The sequence below is a fragment of the Balaenoptera physalus genome, assembly GCF_965194825.1.
Source record: "Balaenoptera physalus genome assembly, chromosome: X".
NCBI lineage: Eukaryota > Metazoa > Chordata > Mammalia > Artiodactyla > Balaenopteridae > Balaenoptera > Balaenoptera physalus.
In genome coordinates, this window is record NC_138903.1 from 118,792,302 (window position 1) to 118,814,456 (window position 22,155).

A 22,155-nucleotide genomic window follows, 5' to 3' on the forward strand; every position below is an offset into this window, starting at 1 on the left:
GCATCATATATTCAAGCATATCAGGCTGATTTCTGAAGAAAGATGGATGCCAAAAATGTACACGCCTGTACAGCACTTGATCCCTGAGACCCTTCAACCTGGAACAAAGGGGATGTTTTTACTATAAAGTCTTCATAAGGTGATGCTCCACCTTAAGGGCACATTGGAAAAACCTGGGGTGCTGTGCAGAGCCCAGAACAAGGCTGTGGTTCCAAGAATGCAGCCTCAAGAAGAGAAAGAGCCCCTGGTCTCCAGCCTCTGGGGCCTTGTACATGCTATTCCCTGTACCTGGAATGCATTCTTCCCTCACTCAGAAAATTCCTTCAGGGCTCTGATGTCACCTCTTCCAGGAACCTTCCTGGACCCTCTGGTGCCATCACCTTCCTTCTCCGTACACCCGCAACCCCCTGAACTCTCTCTATTGAGGTGCTTCCCCAATGCACTGTGGTTGACGCCATGCTTTTCTATCTCCTTAACTAGCAGTCCTTTCTTTCTCATTTTGGTTTCCCCAGACATATCAGAGAGCCTAGTGCTTGCTAAGTGTTGGGCAAATATTTGCTGAACAGACACTGACTGCTTGATATCAGGCACAAGGGCCTCGTGCAGTCTTGCCATAGGAAACATCAAGGGGAAACCTTTGGGAATTATACAGAAAGATGCCATGGGGCTTGTGTCTTTCTGCTAGACACACAGCAGTAGGTGTTTAAATCATACAAGGGACGCAGTAGCATCTGAGAACCCAGTTATGACTAGAATTTCTTCTAGAATTTCCTTCAAAGCAGGCTTCTCCTGCTGTTTGGTGGGGGTGGGGTGGGGGGGCAGCAGGAAGTGAGGGCACAAAATGCTACCTCCAGGACACAACTCTAGAGTTTTTTTCCTTAGACCTAGAGAAAGAGGAATCATTCATCCATTCTCCCTCAGATACTAAGCCGTTGACTGCCTCAAGGACAACCTTCTCTTTCATGCCTTCTTTCCAGGCTTTGCCAGAAGGGCAGAGAGACACTGATGAACACTGACTCTGTCAGGCATGGAGCAGAGAGCCTTGCGTAATTTTCTCATCTAATAATCCTGAGGCCAACCCTATGAAGCAAGAACTATTATTATCCCTGCTTTATAGACAAAGCAACCGAGGCACAAAGAAGTTCAATAATTTGCCCAAGATCCTACAACAAGTAGAGTAGTCTGAAACATCTGCTACCCAAATCTGGCTATTTCCACCACCCTAATCTGCCTCTCAGAAGAATTGTTACCCCCAAAGAATATCCCCTAGTCTGGTTAATGGTGTTATTATCTTCAAACAATTTTCTTAAATGATTATGTTCTATATTTATGGAAGATTTTAGCATCCAAGAGGACATGGATAGCAAGTGAGCACATGCAGAGATGATCAACATCATTAGCCACTAGCAAAATGCAAATCAAAACTACAATGAGACAATACTACAGACCTATTAGAATGGCTAAGATAAATAATACTGATGATACCAAGTGCTAGTGAGGATAAGGAGCAACTGGAACTCTTAGTCAAAACCATTCTTTGGTGATAGAAGGCAGAATAGTGGTTACCTTTGTGAGAAGTGGAGGTGATTGGAAGGAGACAAGAGGTGGGCTTCCAAGATACTATTAAAAATCTACAAGTCTACAATCTGGGTGATGATTACAATGGGTGTATTTACTTTATGAAAATTCATTAAGTTTATGATTTGTGCACTTTTTCTGTATGTAAAAGTTTACTTCCATAAGAAGTTTATTTTAGGGACTTCCCTGGCGGCGCAGTGGTTAAGACTCCATGCTCCCAATGCAGGGGATGCAGGTTCGATCCCTGGTCAGGAAACTAGGTCCCACATGCATGCCACAACTTAAAGTTTGCGTGCCACAACTAAGGAGCCCACGAGCTGCAACTAAGGAGCCCGCCTGCTGCAACTAAGACCCAGCGCAACCAAATAAATATTTTTTTAAAGTTTATTTTAAAAATTACAAAAGTAAAATATGCTCATTATAAAAATAATGCAGGGACTTCCCTGGTGGTCCAGTAGTTGACTCCATGCTTCCAATGCAGGGGATGGGGGTTCTATCCCTGGTTGGGGAGCTAGGATCCCACATGCCGCATGGTGTGGCCAAACATTTTTTTTTAATTTTTTAACAAATAAAAATAATGCAAAGGGCACAGAGGTATAGATTAAAAAGTAAAACTTGCTCCCCATAAAACTCCATTGTATTCCCAGTGGTAACCACTGTTACCTGTGTTTCTTGTCTATTTAAACACATAAACAAATACAGCTTTTTTTCTTACACTAATGGAGAGTGGAGTCATGGTGCCTACAAGTTAGAAACAAAGAGTAGACATTTGCTAAGAAAATTCACCTTGGAGACATGGGATGGAGGTAGGCAGCTAGAGATTGAGGATCCTGATCATACTCTCAAAACTAATATCTGAAACCAGGCCAACACTCCAATTATCCCCATCTCCAACCACATTCATCTGTGCTGGAAATGATTATCACCAACCCCCTCCTACTTTACTCCTCCTAAGCCTTTGGCATGTCAGAGTGAATACAGCTGACTAGAAAGATAGCTGTAGAAGGAAAAGGGGTGGAAGATTCCAGACTAGAAAAGCCAAGGACAGTAGATAGACAATGAACATGGGGATTTGTCAGTGGGGTGCTAGAAGTCAGGATACAAAGTTATGACAGGTGTATTTTCTTCTAGGAAGCCTTCCTGGACATTCTCTCTATCCTACTTCCCTGCTGGGTAGATACTCTTCCTTAACACTCCCACAGCATTCTGTCTTCACCTCTACTGTGGCACTTCTCACATTGTTTCATGGTTGTCTGCTCATGTATTGATTGGCTTCTCTTGACTGGGAGCTCCTGACAGGGTAGGGACTATCATTTTTATCTTTGTATCCCCAGCATCCAGCTCAGCACCTGGGCCACAGTAGGCACTCCGTGAATGTTAATTTGAGCAAATAAACTGATTGAAGGCAATGTCTCCTGAAAATGCTTCTTACCAATCTCGCCTGCAAGTGCAGCATCTGGATGGAAGCAGCAGAGATCACGTCATCTCTGGCTTTCTGCTGCAGACCTGCATGGAGAATCCCACATGGTGCAACCAAAATCAGCAAGGCCAGACAGGACTTTGCATTGGAAGCTTTAAAATGTAAGGCCTCCCCCTACCCCTCACCTCCAAGAAAAAAAAAAAAAATGTAAGGCCTGGCTTTGAAGAGGGTGCATAACACAGACAATTTACTATGCACTGATCTGACTAACGGAAAGTAAACAATAGCTTTTATTTATTTTATTATTATTTTTATGTCTTTATTGGAGTATAATTGCTCTACAATGTTGTGTTAGTTTCTGCTGTACAACAAAGTGAATCAGCTATATGTATACATATATCCCCATGTCCTCTCCCTCCCACCCTCCCTATCCCACCCCTCTAGGTGGTCACAAAGCACGGAGCTGATCTCCCTGTGCTATGCAGCAGCTTCCCACAAGCCATCCATTTTACATTTCGTAGTGTACATATGTCAATACTACTCTCTCACTTCGTCCCAGCTTCCCCGTCCCCCCCAAGTCCTCATGTCCGTTCTCTACATCTGCGTCTTTATTCCTGCCCTGCCACTAGGTCCATCAGTACCATTTTTTTAGATTCCATATATATGCGTTTGTTTTTCTCTTTCTTACTTACTTCACTCTGTATGACAGACTCTTGGTCTATCCACCTCATTACAAATAACTCAATTTTGCTCCTTTTTATGGCTGAGTAATATTCCATTGTATATATGTGCCACAGCAATAGCTTTTAAATTATCTTCCTTTGAGTGTGATGTGTTCAGGTTAACATGTTGATTGGTCAATGTTAAAAAGCATATATATATATGTGATTTTTAGCCTTCCAGATCCCACAGATATGCCTGAAAAGAAACTTTAAAAAGTGAATAAGTATAACTAAATCACTTTGCTGTACAACTGAAACTAACACAACATTGTAAATCAAATATACTCTAATATAAAATTAAAAAAATAAAAACAAAAAAAGTGAATGAGGACTTCCCTGGTGGCGCAGTGGTTAAGAATCCGCCTGCCAATGCAGGGGACACTGGTCCGAGCCCTCGTCTGGGAAGATTTCACATGCTGCAGAGCAGCTAAGCCCATGCACCACAACTACTGAGCCTGCACTCTAAAGCCCGTGAGCCACATCTACTGAGCCCGCATGCCACAACTACTGAAACCTGCACGCCTAGAGCCCATGCTCTACAACAAGAGAAGCCACCACAATGAGAAGCCCACACACTGCAACAAAGAGTAGCCCCCGCTTGCCGCAACTAGAGAAAGCCCACGCGTAGCAACAAAAACCCAATGCAGCCAAAAATAAATAAATAAATTTATATAAATAAATAAACAAATAAAACCCCCAAATTCATGGGTCCAGCCCAGACCCCTACCCCCCAAACTCCAGACTCTAAAAAGAAAAGTGAATAAGTATAGGGTTATTTGTTGCAACATTGTTTAATATCATATGACTGGAAACAACCTAAATGTTCATCAAGAGGAGACTAGTTAAATTATGGTGTGCCATTCATACATGGAATACTATGCAGTTGTAAAAAAAAAAAGGGAGCACTTTGCTGACGTGGAATAATCTCCAAGGTATAGTGTTAAATGAAAAAACAAAGATGTAGACAGTATATTATATACTACTGTGTGTAAAAAAGAGTGCCAGAGAATATCTATGTATTTGCTTGAAGGTGCATAAAAGCATCTCTGGGAGGTACATAAGAAACTGACAACACTGGTTGCCAATGAAAAACCAGGAGGAAAAGGCAGAAGGAAGACTCCACATTGCACACTCTTTTCTATCACTTACATATTTAACCATGTGAATGTATTACTCAGTCACAAATAAATGTAAACAGAATGAAATCACAGCAACAATGGGAAACAAGAAAAGGTGACATCAATGTGAAATAAATTTTGAGGGATACCAGGAAGCAAGAAAGCCAATGAATTTGGGCTAACAGAGAAATCAGAGCAGAAAACATTGCAATTCAAGAAATCAGAAGTAAGAGTGGGTTCTCTCAAGGAGGCAGCAATCTCAGAGTTGGTAAATGCAAAGAGCAGGGGCGGGCAGGGGAGGAATCATTATGGCAACTCAATAAAGAGCTGCAGTAGAACAACTAGGACAGGTGGACCCCTTTTCTCCCTCTCTCCCTTCCCCCATGGACCCTTTGTCAGCAGCAACATTGGGCCTTTGCCCTCAGGCTAACTTTGCCCGAGGAGGACTCTAGGGAGTGTGCTGAGACCTCCACAACGAATAGGCAAAAGAAAACAAAAGGAAAACCAGCCTCAGTCAAGAGCGAAACCCTCTAAAGGGCTCCACCCCCAGAGAAAAGCCCTCCTTACTTTATCAGTTGTGGGGGTCCCGGCCTTCCTGCCTCTCCACCCACATAACCTAAGGGGAAACCTGCCTGTTGACAAGCTCTACCCACTTAAACAGAACCCACAGTCGGCCCTCCCATTCCGGGGAGAGGTTTGTGGGGGAAACAGATCAATGCAATTGTAGAGGAAACCCATGCCATCCACCCATAAAAGCTAACATAGATCTTCATTCATAAATATGACCAGACAACAAAGGGTCACCAGACGTTTGAGGAAAACTATCAACATGAAGGAGAAGGACCAAAATAAACAAATGGAACTGACCCCAGAGGAAAGAGAGATAATTAAGGGAATAGAAGAAAACGTAAAACAAATATATTGTGATTCGTATCGCCAGAGACCCTGGCCAGTGCTGTTCTACCAGATTAGAATATTTTACAACTTCCCCTTCTATCCCCTGAAAAGAAAACTTAGTAATTGGGCAAAGATTTACTAATTCCTTACAATGTGTCAGGAAGCAAGGATTCTGAGATTTTTAATAGTCTTTCCTCTAGAAGCTAATGGTAGGGAAATCTGACAAGTCAGTTATGATGTAATGTGTCAAATTCTATGATAGACTGAGCACAGAAGAGGGCACCTTGTCAGCTGGAAGGGCACATTTCACAGAGCGGGTATCTCTTCAACATTAGTGGATAAAAAAGGAGGGAGTCATGATGTTCATAGGGGACAGCTTGAACAAACACAGCACATTTGGGGAAATAAGCTTAGCCGGACATGGGTGATGCTCAAGTCTGAGCATGGGTGAGTGGTGGGGGATGAAGACAGAAAGGTGGGCAGGGGTCGGAACCTGTGCTATGCTTACAATGGAAACACTATCCTCTAGGCTAGGGTTTTCCAGACATGTTCAGGGAAAAGAGTCCTTGAGAGGCCCTTTGTAGAACAAACAAAATGCTGATATATTTAACTCCTTCTTATGTACTGGAAATAACTTTCCTAGCAGAAACTCTGACTGTGTTCTAGGTTATCAATATAAAATCACAACCACAAGCCTAGTCACATCAGAATGTGTGCGATCCATTGTTTTTTTAGTTTTTTCCTTGATGCTTATTTGTTGCAGATCAATCACCAGCTAGAAGAAAATCAGTAGTAGAAAAGGGTGACAGAGATTTGAGAAAATTTTATGCAAGAAAAACTGAAAAATGAAACAATTCAATCCATTCACTTAATTCTTTCTGTGAACTAAGAAAAAGATAGTCAATATTTGACTTTAGCTGCAGGCACTTTCCTGTACTCCCCAGGTCTACAGATTTCTTGGTAACCTAGTTTAAAAATCACTTCTGAATGCAATAGGCAACTGAAGATTTTTAAAGGGGACCCAACACCAGGGCCGGGCCACTCCTTGTTGGGGGAGAGACAGGTATGGGAGGTCCTGACACAAAGGACATCTGATACAGAATCAGAAAGTAGAGCTAAAATGTGGAAGCTGGATAGGTAGCCAATATTGCGGCAATCTAGAGGACCAGGCAGAAGAAGGATGGGAGAAAGAGGAGGCTTCAAGGATTACAGGACCATCAGGCTATTCCGGAGCTAATCCCATTCACATTGAACATGCCAGGAAACTGTCAATCTGCTTCCCTGGGTCTAATGCATAGTCTTAGGGGGGTAAAATCAGGTTAGATAATATGGTCACTTACAAGATTTAGAGTTAACATTCTTCTGGTGGTATGGAGGATGGATGGGGTGGGGCAGGAAGGGAAGCAAGGCAATCAATTAGGAACGTACAATTCAGTCATGCAGGAGAGAGGGGATGAGGGCCTAGACTAGGATGTTGCCCAGGGGGATAGAAAGGTGGCAATCGAGAAGCTTTGAGGAAGCCACTGGGATTGGGGAGTAATCTGGGCAAGAGAGAGGAAGGAATCCTTGATGACTCCCAAGTCTTGGACAATTATGTGGGTGTAGTAGTACCATTCACTGAGATGGGGAGAGCCTGGAGGGGGAACAAGTCTGGGTTGGAAGTGGAGTGAGGAGATGAGTTAAGTTTGGGGCATGCCAAATGTGGGGTGGCTTTGGGGTATCCAAGTGGACATATTCAGAGGTAGCTGCACTTACAAATCCACAGTTCAGGGCTGCAGTTATATATTTGAGGTTTATCACTATGAAGGTGAGAGTGAAAACCATGAAAATGGATGGGAATCATCCAAGGCAAACATGTAGAATGAGAAGAGGGGAGGGGAGGAGCGTGAAGATGGGAGATACCAAAGTTTTAAGGGGAAACGGAATCACATGAAGGATTCTGAGAGGCAAGAGGGGAGAGGTTTCAGAAGGATGACAACAAAATAATAGGTCAACAGACTACTGGAAAGGTCACTAAAAATTAACTCTAAAAAGTATTCAGCCCAAGTGAGAGAGTGGCATGGACATATATACACTACCAAATGTCAAATAGATAGCTACTGGGAAGCAGCCGCATAGCACAGGGAGATCGGCTGGATGTTTGTGACCACCTAGAGGGGTGGGATAGGGAGGGTGGGAGGGAGATGCAAGAGGGAGGGGATATGGGGATATATGTATATGTATAGCTGATTCACTTTGCTATAAAGCAGAAACTAACACACCATTGTAAAGCAATTATACTCCAATAATGTTTAAAAAAAAAAGAAATAGGGGCTTCCCTGGTGGCGCAGTGGTTGAGAATCTGCCTGCCAATGCAGGGGACGCGGGTTCGAGCCCTGGTCTGGGAAGATCCCACATGCCGCGGATCAGCTAGGCCCGTGAGCCACAACTACTGAGCCTGCGCGTCTGGAGCCTGTGCTCCGCAACAAGAGAGGCCGCGATGGTGAGAGGCCCGCGCACCGCAATGTAGAGTGGCCCCCGCTTGCCACAACTAGAGAAAGCCCTCGCACAGAAACGAAGACCCAACACAGCCATAAATGAACAATTAAAAAAAAAAAAAGAAATAAAAAGTATTCAGCCCAAACTATTGTGCTAATAATGGTGGAAGCAGTTTCAGGGGGATATGGTAAGCAGAAGTCAGGAAGTGGAGGCAGGGAGATTGGACAATTCTCTCTTGAAGTTGGTCACGTGAACAAACGTGGCATTGTCGGCAACTCTGGTCCCTTCAGTGACCTCTCCCTCGGGGCTTGACTGAGCTGATGGTCACAGGGTCCTTGCAGCTCTGGCATGCTGTCACGGTATGAAGCTGCTCCTGGAGAAGTCCTCGAGCCCCTTTTAGCTCTTGTGATAATTTTCCTTTAGTGGAACTAAGGTTCCTTGTCTAAGAACTGAAGCCTCTAACTTGACTGATCAAAGTTTATCACATGCATTGAAGCCACCTACTTGGCAGATGTAGTGAGATCTGCGCCCAGGACAGGATGCTGGGGCGTGGGAGGGGAAGACAGCAGGTGGTAACTATGCAGATAGCATGCCTATCAGAGGAGTTTGTTACATTTCCTATTTGTGTCTCAAAACAATCTTATAGGAATCACCAAAGCAATCTTATCATGGTTTCTAGACCAGGTTGGGATGTGGGGTAGGGATTTCCACAGCTACTTTTATTTCGAAGGCGATCTGATAAGACCATCAAAAGCCATTCAGAAATGCATAATTCTACACACTTCAATAATTCAATTCGTTGTCAAGACGCTGGGTGTTTTTGATGTTGATCATTTGTTTTTCGCTAGTATGTAAGGAGTTGGCAATTATTTGGAAAACTCATATCATAGGCTAAACAAATAGCAAAAAACTCAAAGTGAGAGTGTTTTTCTATAGCTTAACGTGTTTCAACCATCTTTCATGCACATCTTTACTTGATTTCATAACAACCTAGAGGATAAGCAAGGTGGGTACAACTGCCCATTTGGATATGAGGAAACTGAGATCTGGAGAGGGAAAGTGATAGGCTCGAGGTCCACAGCAATTTATTGGTACACCAAGGACTAGTATTCAGGTCTCTTAACTGCAGCCTATTTTCCCTAGTCCAAATGGATACATTGGCATCAACAATTATCTGATGGATTGGAACAGTATAGACAGACAACTTGGCTAAATCTAGCTAATATTCCTACTTTAACTTCAATCCCAGAGTTTTGGCCTGAATTACCCCAAGACCCTACTTCTCTTGGCCTTGGAAAAGTGTATTTTTCTTGAATTATCTTTCCAGCTAAATTTTCTTTACTAATTGTCAGCACTCCTTTTTGCTTTACGCCATGTAGACTTGCCTTGAAAAGCTGCCGGGACTTCGTTGGGTTTAAAGATGAAAGAAATGTAAACAAGCAGTTAGCCAGTGGCAAGCCAGTCACAAATTCAATCCAAACTTTTGTTGATGTTTCTTTCTTTCCCCATCTACCAGGTTCCCGCTTTATATTAGTAAGATTGAAATTGAACTAATTCTATTGCTGGTGGATTCATTTGTCACTTTCCTTGAAACTGGTGAACCCCAAACGTTAGACAGCGATAGGAAAGTACTGCCATTGTCTGTTATGAAGTCTATGACATTTCAAGGCAAGAATGAATGTATGGAAGAAGAAACTTGTTTCTTCTTTACTAACGAAAGGGAAAGCCTGGAAGTGAATGATATGGGTAGGTAAAAAAAAAAAAAAGAAAGAAAAAAAAAAAACCTTTACGTAACTTTTTTTGCTGGGAGAGAAGACTGCGAAGCACATTTTCCAGGAAGTGTGGGCTGCGACGATTGTGCGCTCTTAACTAATCCTGAGTAAGGTGGCCACTTTGACAGTCTTCTCATGCTGCCTCTGTCACCTTCTCGGTCAGAAGACATCATTTCAACTCGAACGCAGCATGATCGAAACGTACAGCCAACCTTCTCCCCGCTCTGTGGCCACTGGACCACCCGTCAGTATGAAAATTTTTATGTATTTACTTACTGTTTTTCTTATCACCCAGATGATTGGGTCAGCGCTTTTTGCTGTGTATCTTCACAGAAGATTGGACAAGGTAAGTTGAACCGTAGGCCTTTATTAACTAAATTTGGGGTTCTTATTGATGTGTGTGTTGGTTGGTTTTAGTTCTACCCAAATGATGGACAATGGTAAGAACCCAAATAGATAAGTGGTCTTGTGGCATGGTGGTCGTGGTCTAGTTAGTGAGATGTTCTACTCTTTTCTCTGGTCAAGAGCCTTGGCTCTGGAGTCAGACTGCTGGGTTCAAATATTGACTCGGTCCCCTACTAGTTCTGTGATCCCGGGCAAGTTATTTGCCATTTCTATGCCTCAGTTTCTACATTTGAGAAATGGGGATGTTAATGGTACCCACCTCATAGATTAAATTCAAGCTAAGACCAGAGCCAGGCACAAAGTAAGCACTACGTAGACATTAGCTATAATGATTTGCTAAGGTTTTGCTTAAAAAGTGAACTATTTTTTTTTTCTGATGGAGACAACTGTTTTTCTTCTAAATATCCAACTAGACAAGGAGAGCATCAATCTGAGCTGAAAATGCATAGTGCTTCAGGTTAGCATAGACATGGGTAAGTCCCTGAAAGTGGCATTCTCTGTATAATTCTTCAAATGCTGATTGTAGTTGCAAGCTGCTCAGTTTCCCTCTGAGATGTCTTACGTTCTTAAATAGTTGGACATACAGAACAAAAGAGTGGAGTAAGTTAGCAGGTTGTTCTGCGTTCTTAAGAAAAATAACCATTAGGATTTATCCTGTTTCCATGCATTTACCCACCTCCACTGCTAAGAATTATTGGCTGTGTTGAAAAAATACCAATCATAGATGAAAAGGAGAAATTTCGTCCAATATTTGACTGTTCCTAAAAGTCTAGATGTGGGAACTGTGGATGCACATCATCTGGAGACTGCGTTTTCTCAGGGATGTGCGAGTGGCCATTATTGGGATGCCAATCTTGAATTAAGACCATGAGGTTTTCTATCAGGATAAGGTGGAGTAGGAACAATTGAGGCAATTCTTGGGTTACCCAAATTTTAGGTTTCACTGCTGAGAAAAGAGCAGGGCTCTGGGTCTGGTTGTTTGTTTGTTTGTGTTTGGCCTGGTGGGCTCTGCCAATCAAATGCCTGGACATAAGCCTAGCCTCTATAGGGGAAATACTGACCTGGGTAGACTCAAATTTACCCTGGCACTTGGGTGTTCTCTTAATGACAGTGAAAGCCACCGGCTAGCTGGATCTTGTTTTGAATCTAAAAATGTAATCTGAATATAAGAAAACGGCACAGAATTAGTTGATTAAACAAGTGAATTTCATATATTTACTTATTCTAAGACATCGGAAAAGAAAATATCTCATTACCTTTGGGAATGAAAGATGATTTCTTTAAAAATGAAAATGTTTTCTGCAAATGCTAAACTTAAAAAGAGAGAGATGTAATTAGAACTCAAGTCATTGACACACATTGCAAATTACCTTTTCCAAAGCACTGCAACACAAACACTAAAACTAAGTGGGCAAATTAGCTCAGCAGAAAACTATTTTATAGACTGTGTTTATAATGACCAATCATTACTGAAGCAATGGGAAATATGACCTTTAGAGAATGTTGCTGCTACAATACACGGGAAAACGTACACTTTGTGAAATTTCATTAGAATAGCTGTGATTTCTACCTAGCATTGCAGACCACATGACATTTTCTTTGCTGGCTTTTGTAGATTTTTTAAACTGCTAATACCGAATATCAGTAATCCAGTATACTAACTTGTTATTATGCCCCATTTATATCTGCAAAAAGTCCTCCTCGTGTCGTTGAGGCCATGGAAGTGATTGTAGAGGCAGACAGAATTACAATGTCTCATGTCCCTGTTATTTCATAAATAGATAGAAGATGAAAGGAATCTTCATGAAGATTTTGTGTTCATGAAAACGATACAGCGATGCAGCAAAGGAGAGGGGTCCTTATCATTACTGAACTGTGAGGAAATTAGAAGCCGGTTTGAAGACTTGGTCAAGGTAAGGACCTCAGTTGTTGGGAAAAGTGTCATTGAAAAGTTTTGGTTGGGAAACCTGCTAGGTTGGGACACTAAAACGTGACTATGTAAAATTTAAACATGTGTTATATATATACTATAGATACATATCGCCATACATATGTACATACATGTATGTATGGGTATGTGTATCAGAAAAGCAAAAATGAAGCCAAAATCCTATGGTTAAAAGGGAAAGGAAAGTTGGAAGTGTGCTCGTTGATAGGAATGCCCTTAAGAAGAACAAAAGAGACTCTCTCTGGGGAAAATACATACTCTCATGGACACATCCACACATGCACATGAGCTCAGACATGCAGATGCCTCAGGGAAAAGGATGAAGTCTACCAAGTTTGTTTTTTGCATTTTCTTATCTTTCCATCCAAACCTTGACGCCTTCCCACTGTGGACCCAGGGTCTGGTCCCCATTTCCCAGGGAAGCGATAACCATTGGCCACTGCAGCGTTGGCAGGCCACAGGTTAAGGGTTTGCCTTTACTGGGGGCGGTGGGGACTTCTGAACACTGATAGACTCTAACATAGGAAGGAACGCTTCTCTCATGATGGGATTTCAGGTGCCATGTAAGTGAGATCTTTTCCTTTTACTGTGAGGAGAGGTGTGGGCGATTGGCGATGGACCGTCTCAGTACCGCTCGAACCAGACCCCGTATCATACCACCTGCTCATGGAGCCAGCCCCCTCTAGGGCCAATCAAGACCTGAGGCAGAAAGTCTGAAGCCTTCTAGCCCAACAGACTGGTGCCCAGCATGAAGTAACTGCAGTGGCCTATGATAGGTACCTAAAGCAGGAGTTTCTAGACCGTTTACTGAGGACATGCCCACCACATTAATTCCACCGCTGTAGACAAGGGGTCTAGGAGCTCTTTCTCCAGAAGAAGAACAGCAAGAAGCCTTTCTGCCTGTTTCCCCCTCAGAACACTGAGTCAAATACCTTGGGCCCTCAGGGGACTTGGGGGCCGTGGCTAGGAGGCCGCATCCAGGCTGAGGGCAGCGCTGTGCCAGATGGGTGGGTATCTGGAGAAACCAACAGGAGTTAGCTCTCACATGTGGATCATGTGTAATTAACCTGGGAGTGAAGGACCCGAGATCTTATTTCTGAGCTTATTCCTGTCCTCCTGTACTGTCCCCGGTGTGTCATTTAATCCAGTAGTGAGGACTCTGAAAGCTTATTCCTGGGTCACCTACGGGGATCAGAATGCAGCTCAGATCTGTTGCTGGCTTTTAGGTTCTTTACACTAATCTAGGTTTTAGAGAAAGACTCCTAACTCTTTATTTGCAAGGCCTGAAAATGATTTGAGTTTCTCTGGTTCTTCAAGGCTTCTGGCCAGTATTACAGGGTATTGGAAGGTGCTGCAAATTTAAATGGGAATAAAGCCACTTTGAGAACAACGCTTGAAAATCCAAATAGCATATTTAATGTGCTGGGCTGTGTGACCTTGGGCAAATGACTTCACCTCTCTGGGCCTCATTTTTCTCATCTATCCAATGAGAGGGCTGAGATGATCTGCCAGGGCACTACCAGCTCTGACATCCTGTAATTATGTGATCAGCCTTCAGTTACCCCCAAAGGCAGTGAGAGTGGCTGTTGGTTTCTTCCCTCCCTCCCTCTTTCTTACTGAGAGTTTTACAGTTGTACTGCCAATTCCTCACGGCTGTATTTCAGGTTGGGTATGTAAAGCTTCCCAAATCAGCTACCCAGGACAAAAGTAAGGAAGAAAGTCAGTTTGACCTCTTTGCTTATGCTTGCATGAAAAAAGTGACAGCTCCCAAGTTTCATACTCTGGAAAGGCAGACCTTCTCAGGCATGTCCGCCAGGGCTCCTTCCGTGCAACAGAGGAAGCCCCTTGCCTCCAGTGCTGCGGGGTGGAGTCCGAGTCAACGTCATCTGCACCAACGATGCGCACGACAGTCAGACACAAAGTACTCCAGCTCCCCAGTCCTGCTCCAACGATTGACCCCCGTTCCAATATCCATTCCCCGAAACTTCTCATTCTAAAACAATATTTTGGACTTCTTTTTTTAACCCAATAGGCCAACTACAAAATAACCCCCAAGCTGGATTATTTATATTCTTAGCTAATGTTAGCAGCCTTTCTTTCTGGGTCACAGTCTGATTGGTTCAGAGCAACCCAAGGTCTGAATCACAGGAATGGGTCTTTTTGAAATCATCAGATCCAATTATTAACCCAGAGCTGCTTCTTCTCCCCACAGCCGCTACCCAGTGGTCACTCACTCTCTGTTTGAACACCTCTAGTGACGGGGAACTCATTATTTCCTGAGGCAGGTCGCACCAAGCTGTCACTCTGGGTGCAAGATGGGATTCGGGGCTGATGTTAGCCTAGATGAAGGCAGCATTTTAAATAGTATAATTGCACATTAAAACTTTCTCCCTCCCCCCAGCTCCCTGCTAGAATGATCAGTTCCATGATTGTCTGCTCGCCCATGCCCGAGGTGTCTTTGATAAGGTCAAAGCATCTCCTTTTCGAGTTAAAGGTCAAGCTATCCAACCCTGCCACATGGAGTTCCCACTAAGAGAGAAATAACTAATTCCAGATTTTCTGAAAGTCAACTTTCAAAAGTCTTTCAGTTGAGGTAGGGAGTGAAGCAAGAGGGGTAAAAAAGGCTCTGGGGAGTGTGGCTGGGGGAAAGTTCACAGAAAGGCAAGGCCGGGCGCATAAAGGACAAACTTTGCTGACTTCACGTTTTCATGTTGGCCAAGCCCTGACACCAATGCAACCACCTAGCCTAAAAGTATCTCACCCTCGATCACCACACTCCATCCTTTGAAAAGACATGAAATATTCACTTGTTTGCTTGTTATCTCACAAACATTTTCCTGTTGCAGCACTTTCACACTGCCACACTTCAGCTCAAGTGGAAAGTTGAAGCTCTGGGCCCCCGTGAGAGTTTTGAGGCACGGGCTCCCAGTTAGGCTCCGTGACTTACACCCTCACATCTGGCACTCGAGCCGAGCGTACGAGGAACCCCTCAGCAGTAACAACACTAATTCCTTCTTGGGGAGGAACGAAAAGGAAGGGCGCTGTAGAAGTGGAAGGCACACAGGACTTTGATTATCAGAAGATGTGAAAATACTATTGTCTTCCTCATCTGTGTTCAGAGCACAGCGTTAAGCCCAGCCTCGAACGTGATCTCAGTTTCTACTGTCGGCTTCAGCCTCAGATTCCTTGGGTGACCTCATGCCTGCCAGTTAAGCCCACCGTGCCTTTTATTCAGTATCTTTAAATCTTTAAAATGACAACAGCAGCCTTTATTACCTTCCAATCTGTGTAGATGGCACTCTCTGCTAGCTTCTTTAAGTGCCTCTAGCCTTCCTGCCGTTGCTAATGAGAAGAAACCCCTTAAGAAGTGCTGCGTTTGGCTTGGAATATCAGCCGCATTGGGAGATTACCTGAGTTTCCTATACGCAGATGATTCTGAGTAAGAACGGGCCACACAAGGCAACCAGCAACAAGAGAATCTCTTCAGCCCATTGACAGGGACAACAAAAATTTTTTAAAAAGTCTGAGGATCTTTTCATAGTCTGGGATTTCTTCCCAAGGTCAAACTTACTATTTCCATTTCCTAAGAGATTTCAGACCAATTTTATTCTAATAGATACACACCATGCTTTATGTTAATAATATTCTATATACCAGTTCCCAGGGTAGAATCTGCTCCCCATTCAGCATTATTTGTCAATACTCGTCAAAGCCAGGGAGGTTGGGATCATAGGAGAGGTCAGGATGGCAGTCATTGGTCTGGACAGAGCACTGGAAGATAATAAAGCCCAGATTCTGTTTCCAGGTTCACCCCTGGGCTTTCTGGGCTGTCAGCTCATCTGTCAAAGCCATGGGCTCCTAATCGGCAGGATGGAATTAATGACAGGATCTGAGTCTATATGATAATCTTCACCAGAAACAGGCAACAGAATAATGGCAGGTGCCAAATGAATGAAACCTCCCTCTAAAGCCCCCGCCAGAGTTCCCATCAAAATGACCTTTTGCCATGATTCTTATTTTAGGGTATAATGCAAAGCAAAGAAGTGAAGAAGAAAGAAAAAAACTTTGAAATGCACAAAGGTAGGTTGCTCTTTACCATTTCTACGAATACTTAAAAACTAAAAAGAAGCTTTAGGCCGATCATACTGAACAACCCAGTGTTGGATCAGGGAACTTGTAGCCCTGGAAATGAAACAGGAACACAATTGCCAAATCAATACCTTCTCTGGTGCCTGTGATTTAGAAAGGAGTCGTATGGACATATTTATAGGGAAGGCTGTGTTCCTTTAGTGCTGACAATACCAAGTATGAAGAAATCACATTATTTTCAACACCTTAATCAAAGCAACCATACAGCCTAGTACCACCTACAGAGGATAAGATGACAAGTCGGTCAGCATTTGGTAGCGGTGTCATTCATCACTCAGTGATAACAGCTTTTTCATGGGGAAACACAGCCAGTGGAGCCTCAGAGACCCAGGAGTGATTCAGTGTGACAGCGCTGTTCTTTGCCCTGTTCTTGATGTCAGAGCATCTCAAACATCCCAGGGTTGGAAGGGACCTTGACGGTTCTCAAATCCCGCACCATCCCCGGATCACGAATCTCCTTCACAACAGCACTGACCATTGACTCTCTGATCAAACATGCCTAGACACCTTTAGCTCATAAAGCAGCCTGGGCCATCTTTGAACGGCCCTAATAATTATAATAATAAGATTACTCTGTACTCGAGAGAAGGCTTTTCTCCTCTGGAGCTGAAATTTGTTCCTATAATCTCCACTCACTGAATCGAGTTCTGCTACTTGGAGCCATACTAAACAAAGTATATAATTCCTCTTCTGCACAGCAGCTGTCCACATGTTGAAAACAGCAGTCATGGCCCCTGAGCCTTTTCTTCTCCAGGGTAAACCTCCTCAGTGTCTCCCACTGTTCCTCCTGTGACCCTTTCCAGGCTTTTTCCTGTCCTCATTTAGGTCCTTTTCTGGACACACTAATTTTCTCTGTTCTTTTAAGAATGTAGCACCCCAAACCAAATACAATAATGCCTGGAGTGACCCGAGCAGCTGAGTATGGGGAAAATGGAGTGTTGGTAGATGGGTGTTGTTAGACAAACTGCTATATCACAAAGTCAGTGTAAAAGATGGTATGACTTGTGTAAATTTAATACACACACAGAAATACATACATACATACAGAGATACAGATACTGTTTTCTGAGGCAAAGAGCTTGCTTTAACCATTGGTCTGGATGCAAAGGGTCACCTGATTTTCATGAAGGCTTTGCTTTCAGAGTGACTGTAAAATACGTTGAGTGGTACCATGTTGTCTGTTAATTGCTGTGAAATTTGAGGAAACAGTTCATGTGGGTGCGGCCTAGCAGTCTTTGGGAAAATGATACACTTAACAAAGCTGGTCATTTAGGTCATGCAGCTTGACTCGTTATTCATAGGACACCTACAAAGTGTCCAGCTCCAGGCTCATTACTGAAAAAAAAAAAAAAAAGAACTTCCACACCGTGTCTGCACTCAGGAGATCAGCACATCTAATTAAGGAGCAAATCTTTTACATGAGCAACAATTAGAGGTAGATATAATACTGTGGCCAGTGCTTGATCAAATCAGACACCACAAGCATTTTACTAGCTAAGTGTGCAGACACGACCTTTGGGCCCACTGAGATGACCAATGGATGGGAGTTGTTCTTAAAATCAAGATTCAAAATGTGTTTAAGGAAGATCATTTTCTTTAGCCTGTGTCAATCTATGTAAAGCAGAGTCAAGTGCTGAATGACGCTTGGGAGAATGGGCTCGGTGGAAATAGCCAACTCAGTTGTTCAGATTTTAGAAACCAACGTTTCCCTCTGGTTTCAAGGGATTTCAAGGCCATCTTACCCTTCCTTTCACATAACCTATTTAAGTACAGTCTCTATGACCCAACTGCAGAACTAGACCAAATCGTTCTGTGGCCAGTTTTGTGTTTCTTTGGCCTGACAGTTGGTCTTTGGTTTCATTTCAGGTGATCAGGACCCTCAAATCGCGGCACATGTCATCAGCGAGGCCAGTGGTAAAACAGCATCTGGTAAGAGTCCAAAGCATCTGGGCCTCAGCCACCCGAGCGGGAAGGCCAGGAGGCTAAAGCAAGGCAGCCTAACAATTAGGCGCCTCTCTTCCTCTGGGGGCCAATTTACAAAGCTACCCAGACATGCTTCATGCACTTGCCTTTGTCTTCAAAGTAGGCTCAAATGCACAGATGGGACTTGAAGGGACAAAAGGAGGTGGGAAGCAATCCCGATGTTCTCATTAGGTTCTTGCTCTGTGGCTGATTCTAAATGATGAATCACTGGGTGGAGGGACCATTATTCTGATAACACAGAAGAGATGGCACGTAGTGACCTCCTAACTGGGAGCATCCCTCATCCTAACCCCTTTCCACTATATGCAAATGGGCCTCAAGGGGTATTTCCTGCCATCTGCCAATCCCTGTATGATTAACCCCAGCCTCACTGGGGCCAACCTCAGGGAAATTAAAGGTAAAATCATTCTGCAAAGATCAATAGGTGCCAGGATGTTAGATTTTCCAATGAAGTAACAACAGACGACATACTGTAATCTTTTCAACTCTCAATGATTTTCTTTCCGTATACGTTCTGCCATGACTCTAGCCCTCAGATTTTTTTTTTCCCAAATCTGTACCTCACGATAGCTGATGTTGGACAATATGGCACATCTGATAAATGGATGGAAACATGCACACTAGCATAAAATCCCCTATCTACATAAATGCAGGCCAAGAGCATCAGAGCAGTCTTTGAAAACTTTAACACAGCGCTCTGGAATGGAGTTCTAAGCAGTGTGTGTGTGTGTGTGTGTGTGTGTGTGTGCGCGCGCACGTGCGCGCATGTGTGTAAGAGACAGACAGAGATATAGAGAGAGACACAGAGAAAGAGAGGAAAGGAGATAGGACCTCATCTTGGAGGCGGCTTGGGCTTCTCAGTGGGCATAATGCACACGTGGTAATCCTGGATCGTGGTAGAGGAGTAAGGAGCACTGGATAGAAAGTTGTTGAACACTGAGATTTAAGATCCATGACTACCACTTGCTGGGTGACCTTGGGCAAGTCCCTTTACCTTCGCAGCAGTTTCCTGTCTCACTTACTTCACAGGGTGACTCTGAGCATCAAATCAGCTAATATAGAAGAAAGTTATTCTGTCAAGTGCTATACAAACGTAAGGTGTCATTCCTTAGCTACTTCACTGCAGTTTAGCTGTCAGAAGAGTAACATAAAGCCCTTTTTAATAACACTTACCCCACAATATTTAATAATTCTGCCAAGTACCCCTTTCTCATAAAATCCACTTATGGGAGAATATCACAACCATATCGGGTATGTCCAGGGTGGTCATCCACGTGACACAGTCTCATCCGGATTGGATGGATGCCAGCAACAGAGACACCTCCTAGAAGAATATCTTGCCTTGCATAGAGTTCACGGTGCTCACATGTTCTGCCAAAAGGCCCATGATGGCTGTTGGTCCTAGCATGGTTGACAGTCCGCATCACAGTAGGTCTGCAGGGGATCAGGTGAGAAGAAAGTCACATTCCTTACCCCACAAGCCTCTCAGACCTACTTGGTCACGCTGCTCCAAACTTGACCTACATCTCACAGCAAGGACGAAAATTAGGTAAGGACTTACAAAGATAAACTTTGTGGACTCAGAGGTAGGGAACCTGCCCATGTTTTCTCAATCAGATGGTCCAAAAGTGAAAACATCATAATGAAGCATTTCTAGAGTGATCTGGAGGCCCAAGAAATGTCAGGCATTTCAGGATGCCTTTCCTAATTACTAAAGGATGAGTCTTAACAGGTGGGGTCTTGCACCCTGATAGGCCTAAGACCACCAAATAGGAGTTTAAAAAAAAAGCTCAAGGAAGTAAATGCATCAATACTTTCACTTCTCCCCACCCTCCACCCCCGGCAGTCTAGCTCTCTGTGGGAGCTGAGATTTGAAATCGGCTGCACACACTACTTTGAACCCACTCAACATCTCAGCCGAGAAAAATGGCACATTGTTGGTGGGTACTTCGGCTTAGCCACAAGAATACAGGCACTTTCAAGTTGGTGGCGCCCACTACAATGGGAGATCAAAACACACAGTGAAATGACAGGTTTATTTTCATACTTCCTTGCCTAATTTTAGTCCTTGCTGTGGGAGGCGGATCGGGTTTGCAAGAGCACGATCAGGTAGGAAGAAAGGGGGTCTTTTCCCTGTGCTGAGGCTGAGCAAGAGAGATCGGCAAGTCTACGACTCTGGAAAATTCAAGGAAAGCAAGATACGAGTTAGTCTTAGCAAGGACTTGGAGTATTTTGGCAGGTGTAATTTATGACCTGGGATTTCTAAGTCATTCACATTCTTTTAAGTTCAAGGGCAAATTGGCTTTAAGAGCTCTTAAAGGGAGAAGGAAACTCGCTGTGCTCTGTTACTTGAGTTAATCTTCACAACAAGTCTCTGAAATAGGCTGTAATATTAGCCCCGTGTTACAGGTAAGGAACTGAGAGGCTCAGGGAGATTGACTTGCCCAAGCTTGAATAAGGCCTGGATGGGAGCCCAGCTCCGTCTGACTGTGCAGCCCATGCTGATTGGTCAGCCGTGGCTCCTCCATAGACTGAGGGCTGGACGGGTCCTTTCGAATCCCTGACGACCCAAACTTCCACTCCTATGTGAAGCCAGTATCCGACACGAAACCATGTTGTCTGTTAGAATCTGAATCATGTATGTTCCACCTCACCACGGATTTGTCCCCTCTCCGTTACAGTTCTGCAGTGGGCCCCCAAAGGATACTACACCCTAAGCACCAACTTGGTAACCCTCGAAAACGGGAAACAGCTGGCCGTGAAAAGACAAGGACTCTATTACATCTACGCCCAAGTCACCTTCTGTTCCAATCGGGAAACTTCGAGTCAAGCTCCATTTATAGCCAGCCTCTGCCTAAAGTCCCCAAGTGGATCGGAGAGAATCTTACTGAGAGCTGCAAATACCCACAGTTCCTCCAAACCGTGCGGGCAGCAATCCATTCACTTGGGAGGCGTCTTTGAATTGCCACCGGGCGCTTCGGTGTTTGTCAACGTGACTGATCCAAGCCAAGTGAGCCACGAGACTGGCTTCACGTCGTTTGGCTTACTCAAGCTCTGAACGCTGTAAGCTGGCAGGTTGCGGCTGGGCTGATGCTGGCGGTCTTCACAATCCAGCAAAGCAGTTAAGACCACCCCACCCCACCCCGTTGAACTGCCTATTTATAACCCTAGGATCCTCCTCATGGAGAACTATTTATTATACATCCCGAGGCACGTAGGGCTGCAATGAGTGAATTACCGGGCGGAGGAAACCCCTGTTCCATAAGAGCTTATATTCTGAAGCAGCAATCCCACTGACGCAGACATCCGGAGCGTCTTATGAAAAGACAAAGCCATTACGCACAGCTCGAATTCTGAGTAAGCAGCAGAAAATTAGCCAAGTTTAGTTTTGTTTCTTTGCGTGCAGTGTCCTTCAGTGGAGAATGTATTTGATTTCTCAGTGAAGATGCCGGAGGGAAACGGGGAGCCTCAGCTCACATTCAGTTATGGTGGATTCTGGGTCCCTGCGGCCGCGATGGAGGTGGGGCAGACTTTAGAAAGTATAATGCAGTGGAGAACCGAAAACCCTGCCCCCGCCAATCACCCTGACACTCATTTTCATCCTTTCTTTCTCTCCTACACACACACACACACACACACACACACACACACACACACACACACACACACACACACACACACACAC

At 44.0% G+C, this 22,155-nt stretch overlaps 1 protein-coding gene across 1 annotated transcript; it reads left to right on the plus strand.

Moving 5' to 3' along the window:
- The first annotated feature begins 8,027 nt into the window (after positions 1–8,027).
- On the plus strand, positions 8,028–22,096 carry CD40LG (CD40 ligand). Its single transcript, XM_082445478.1, has 5 exons — positions 8,028–10,331; positions 12,172–12,303; positions 16,361–16,418; positions 18,354–18,416; positions 21,152–22,096. The coding sequence occupies exons 1-5, from the start codon at positions 10,176–10,178 to the stop codon at positions 21,526–21,528; spliced, it is 786 nt and encodes a 261-aa protein (XP_082301604.1). The 5' UTR covers positions 8,028–10,175; the 3' UTR covers positions 21,529–22,096.
- The last annotated feature ends 59 nt before the right edge of the window (positions 22,097–22,155 follow it).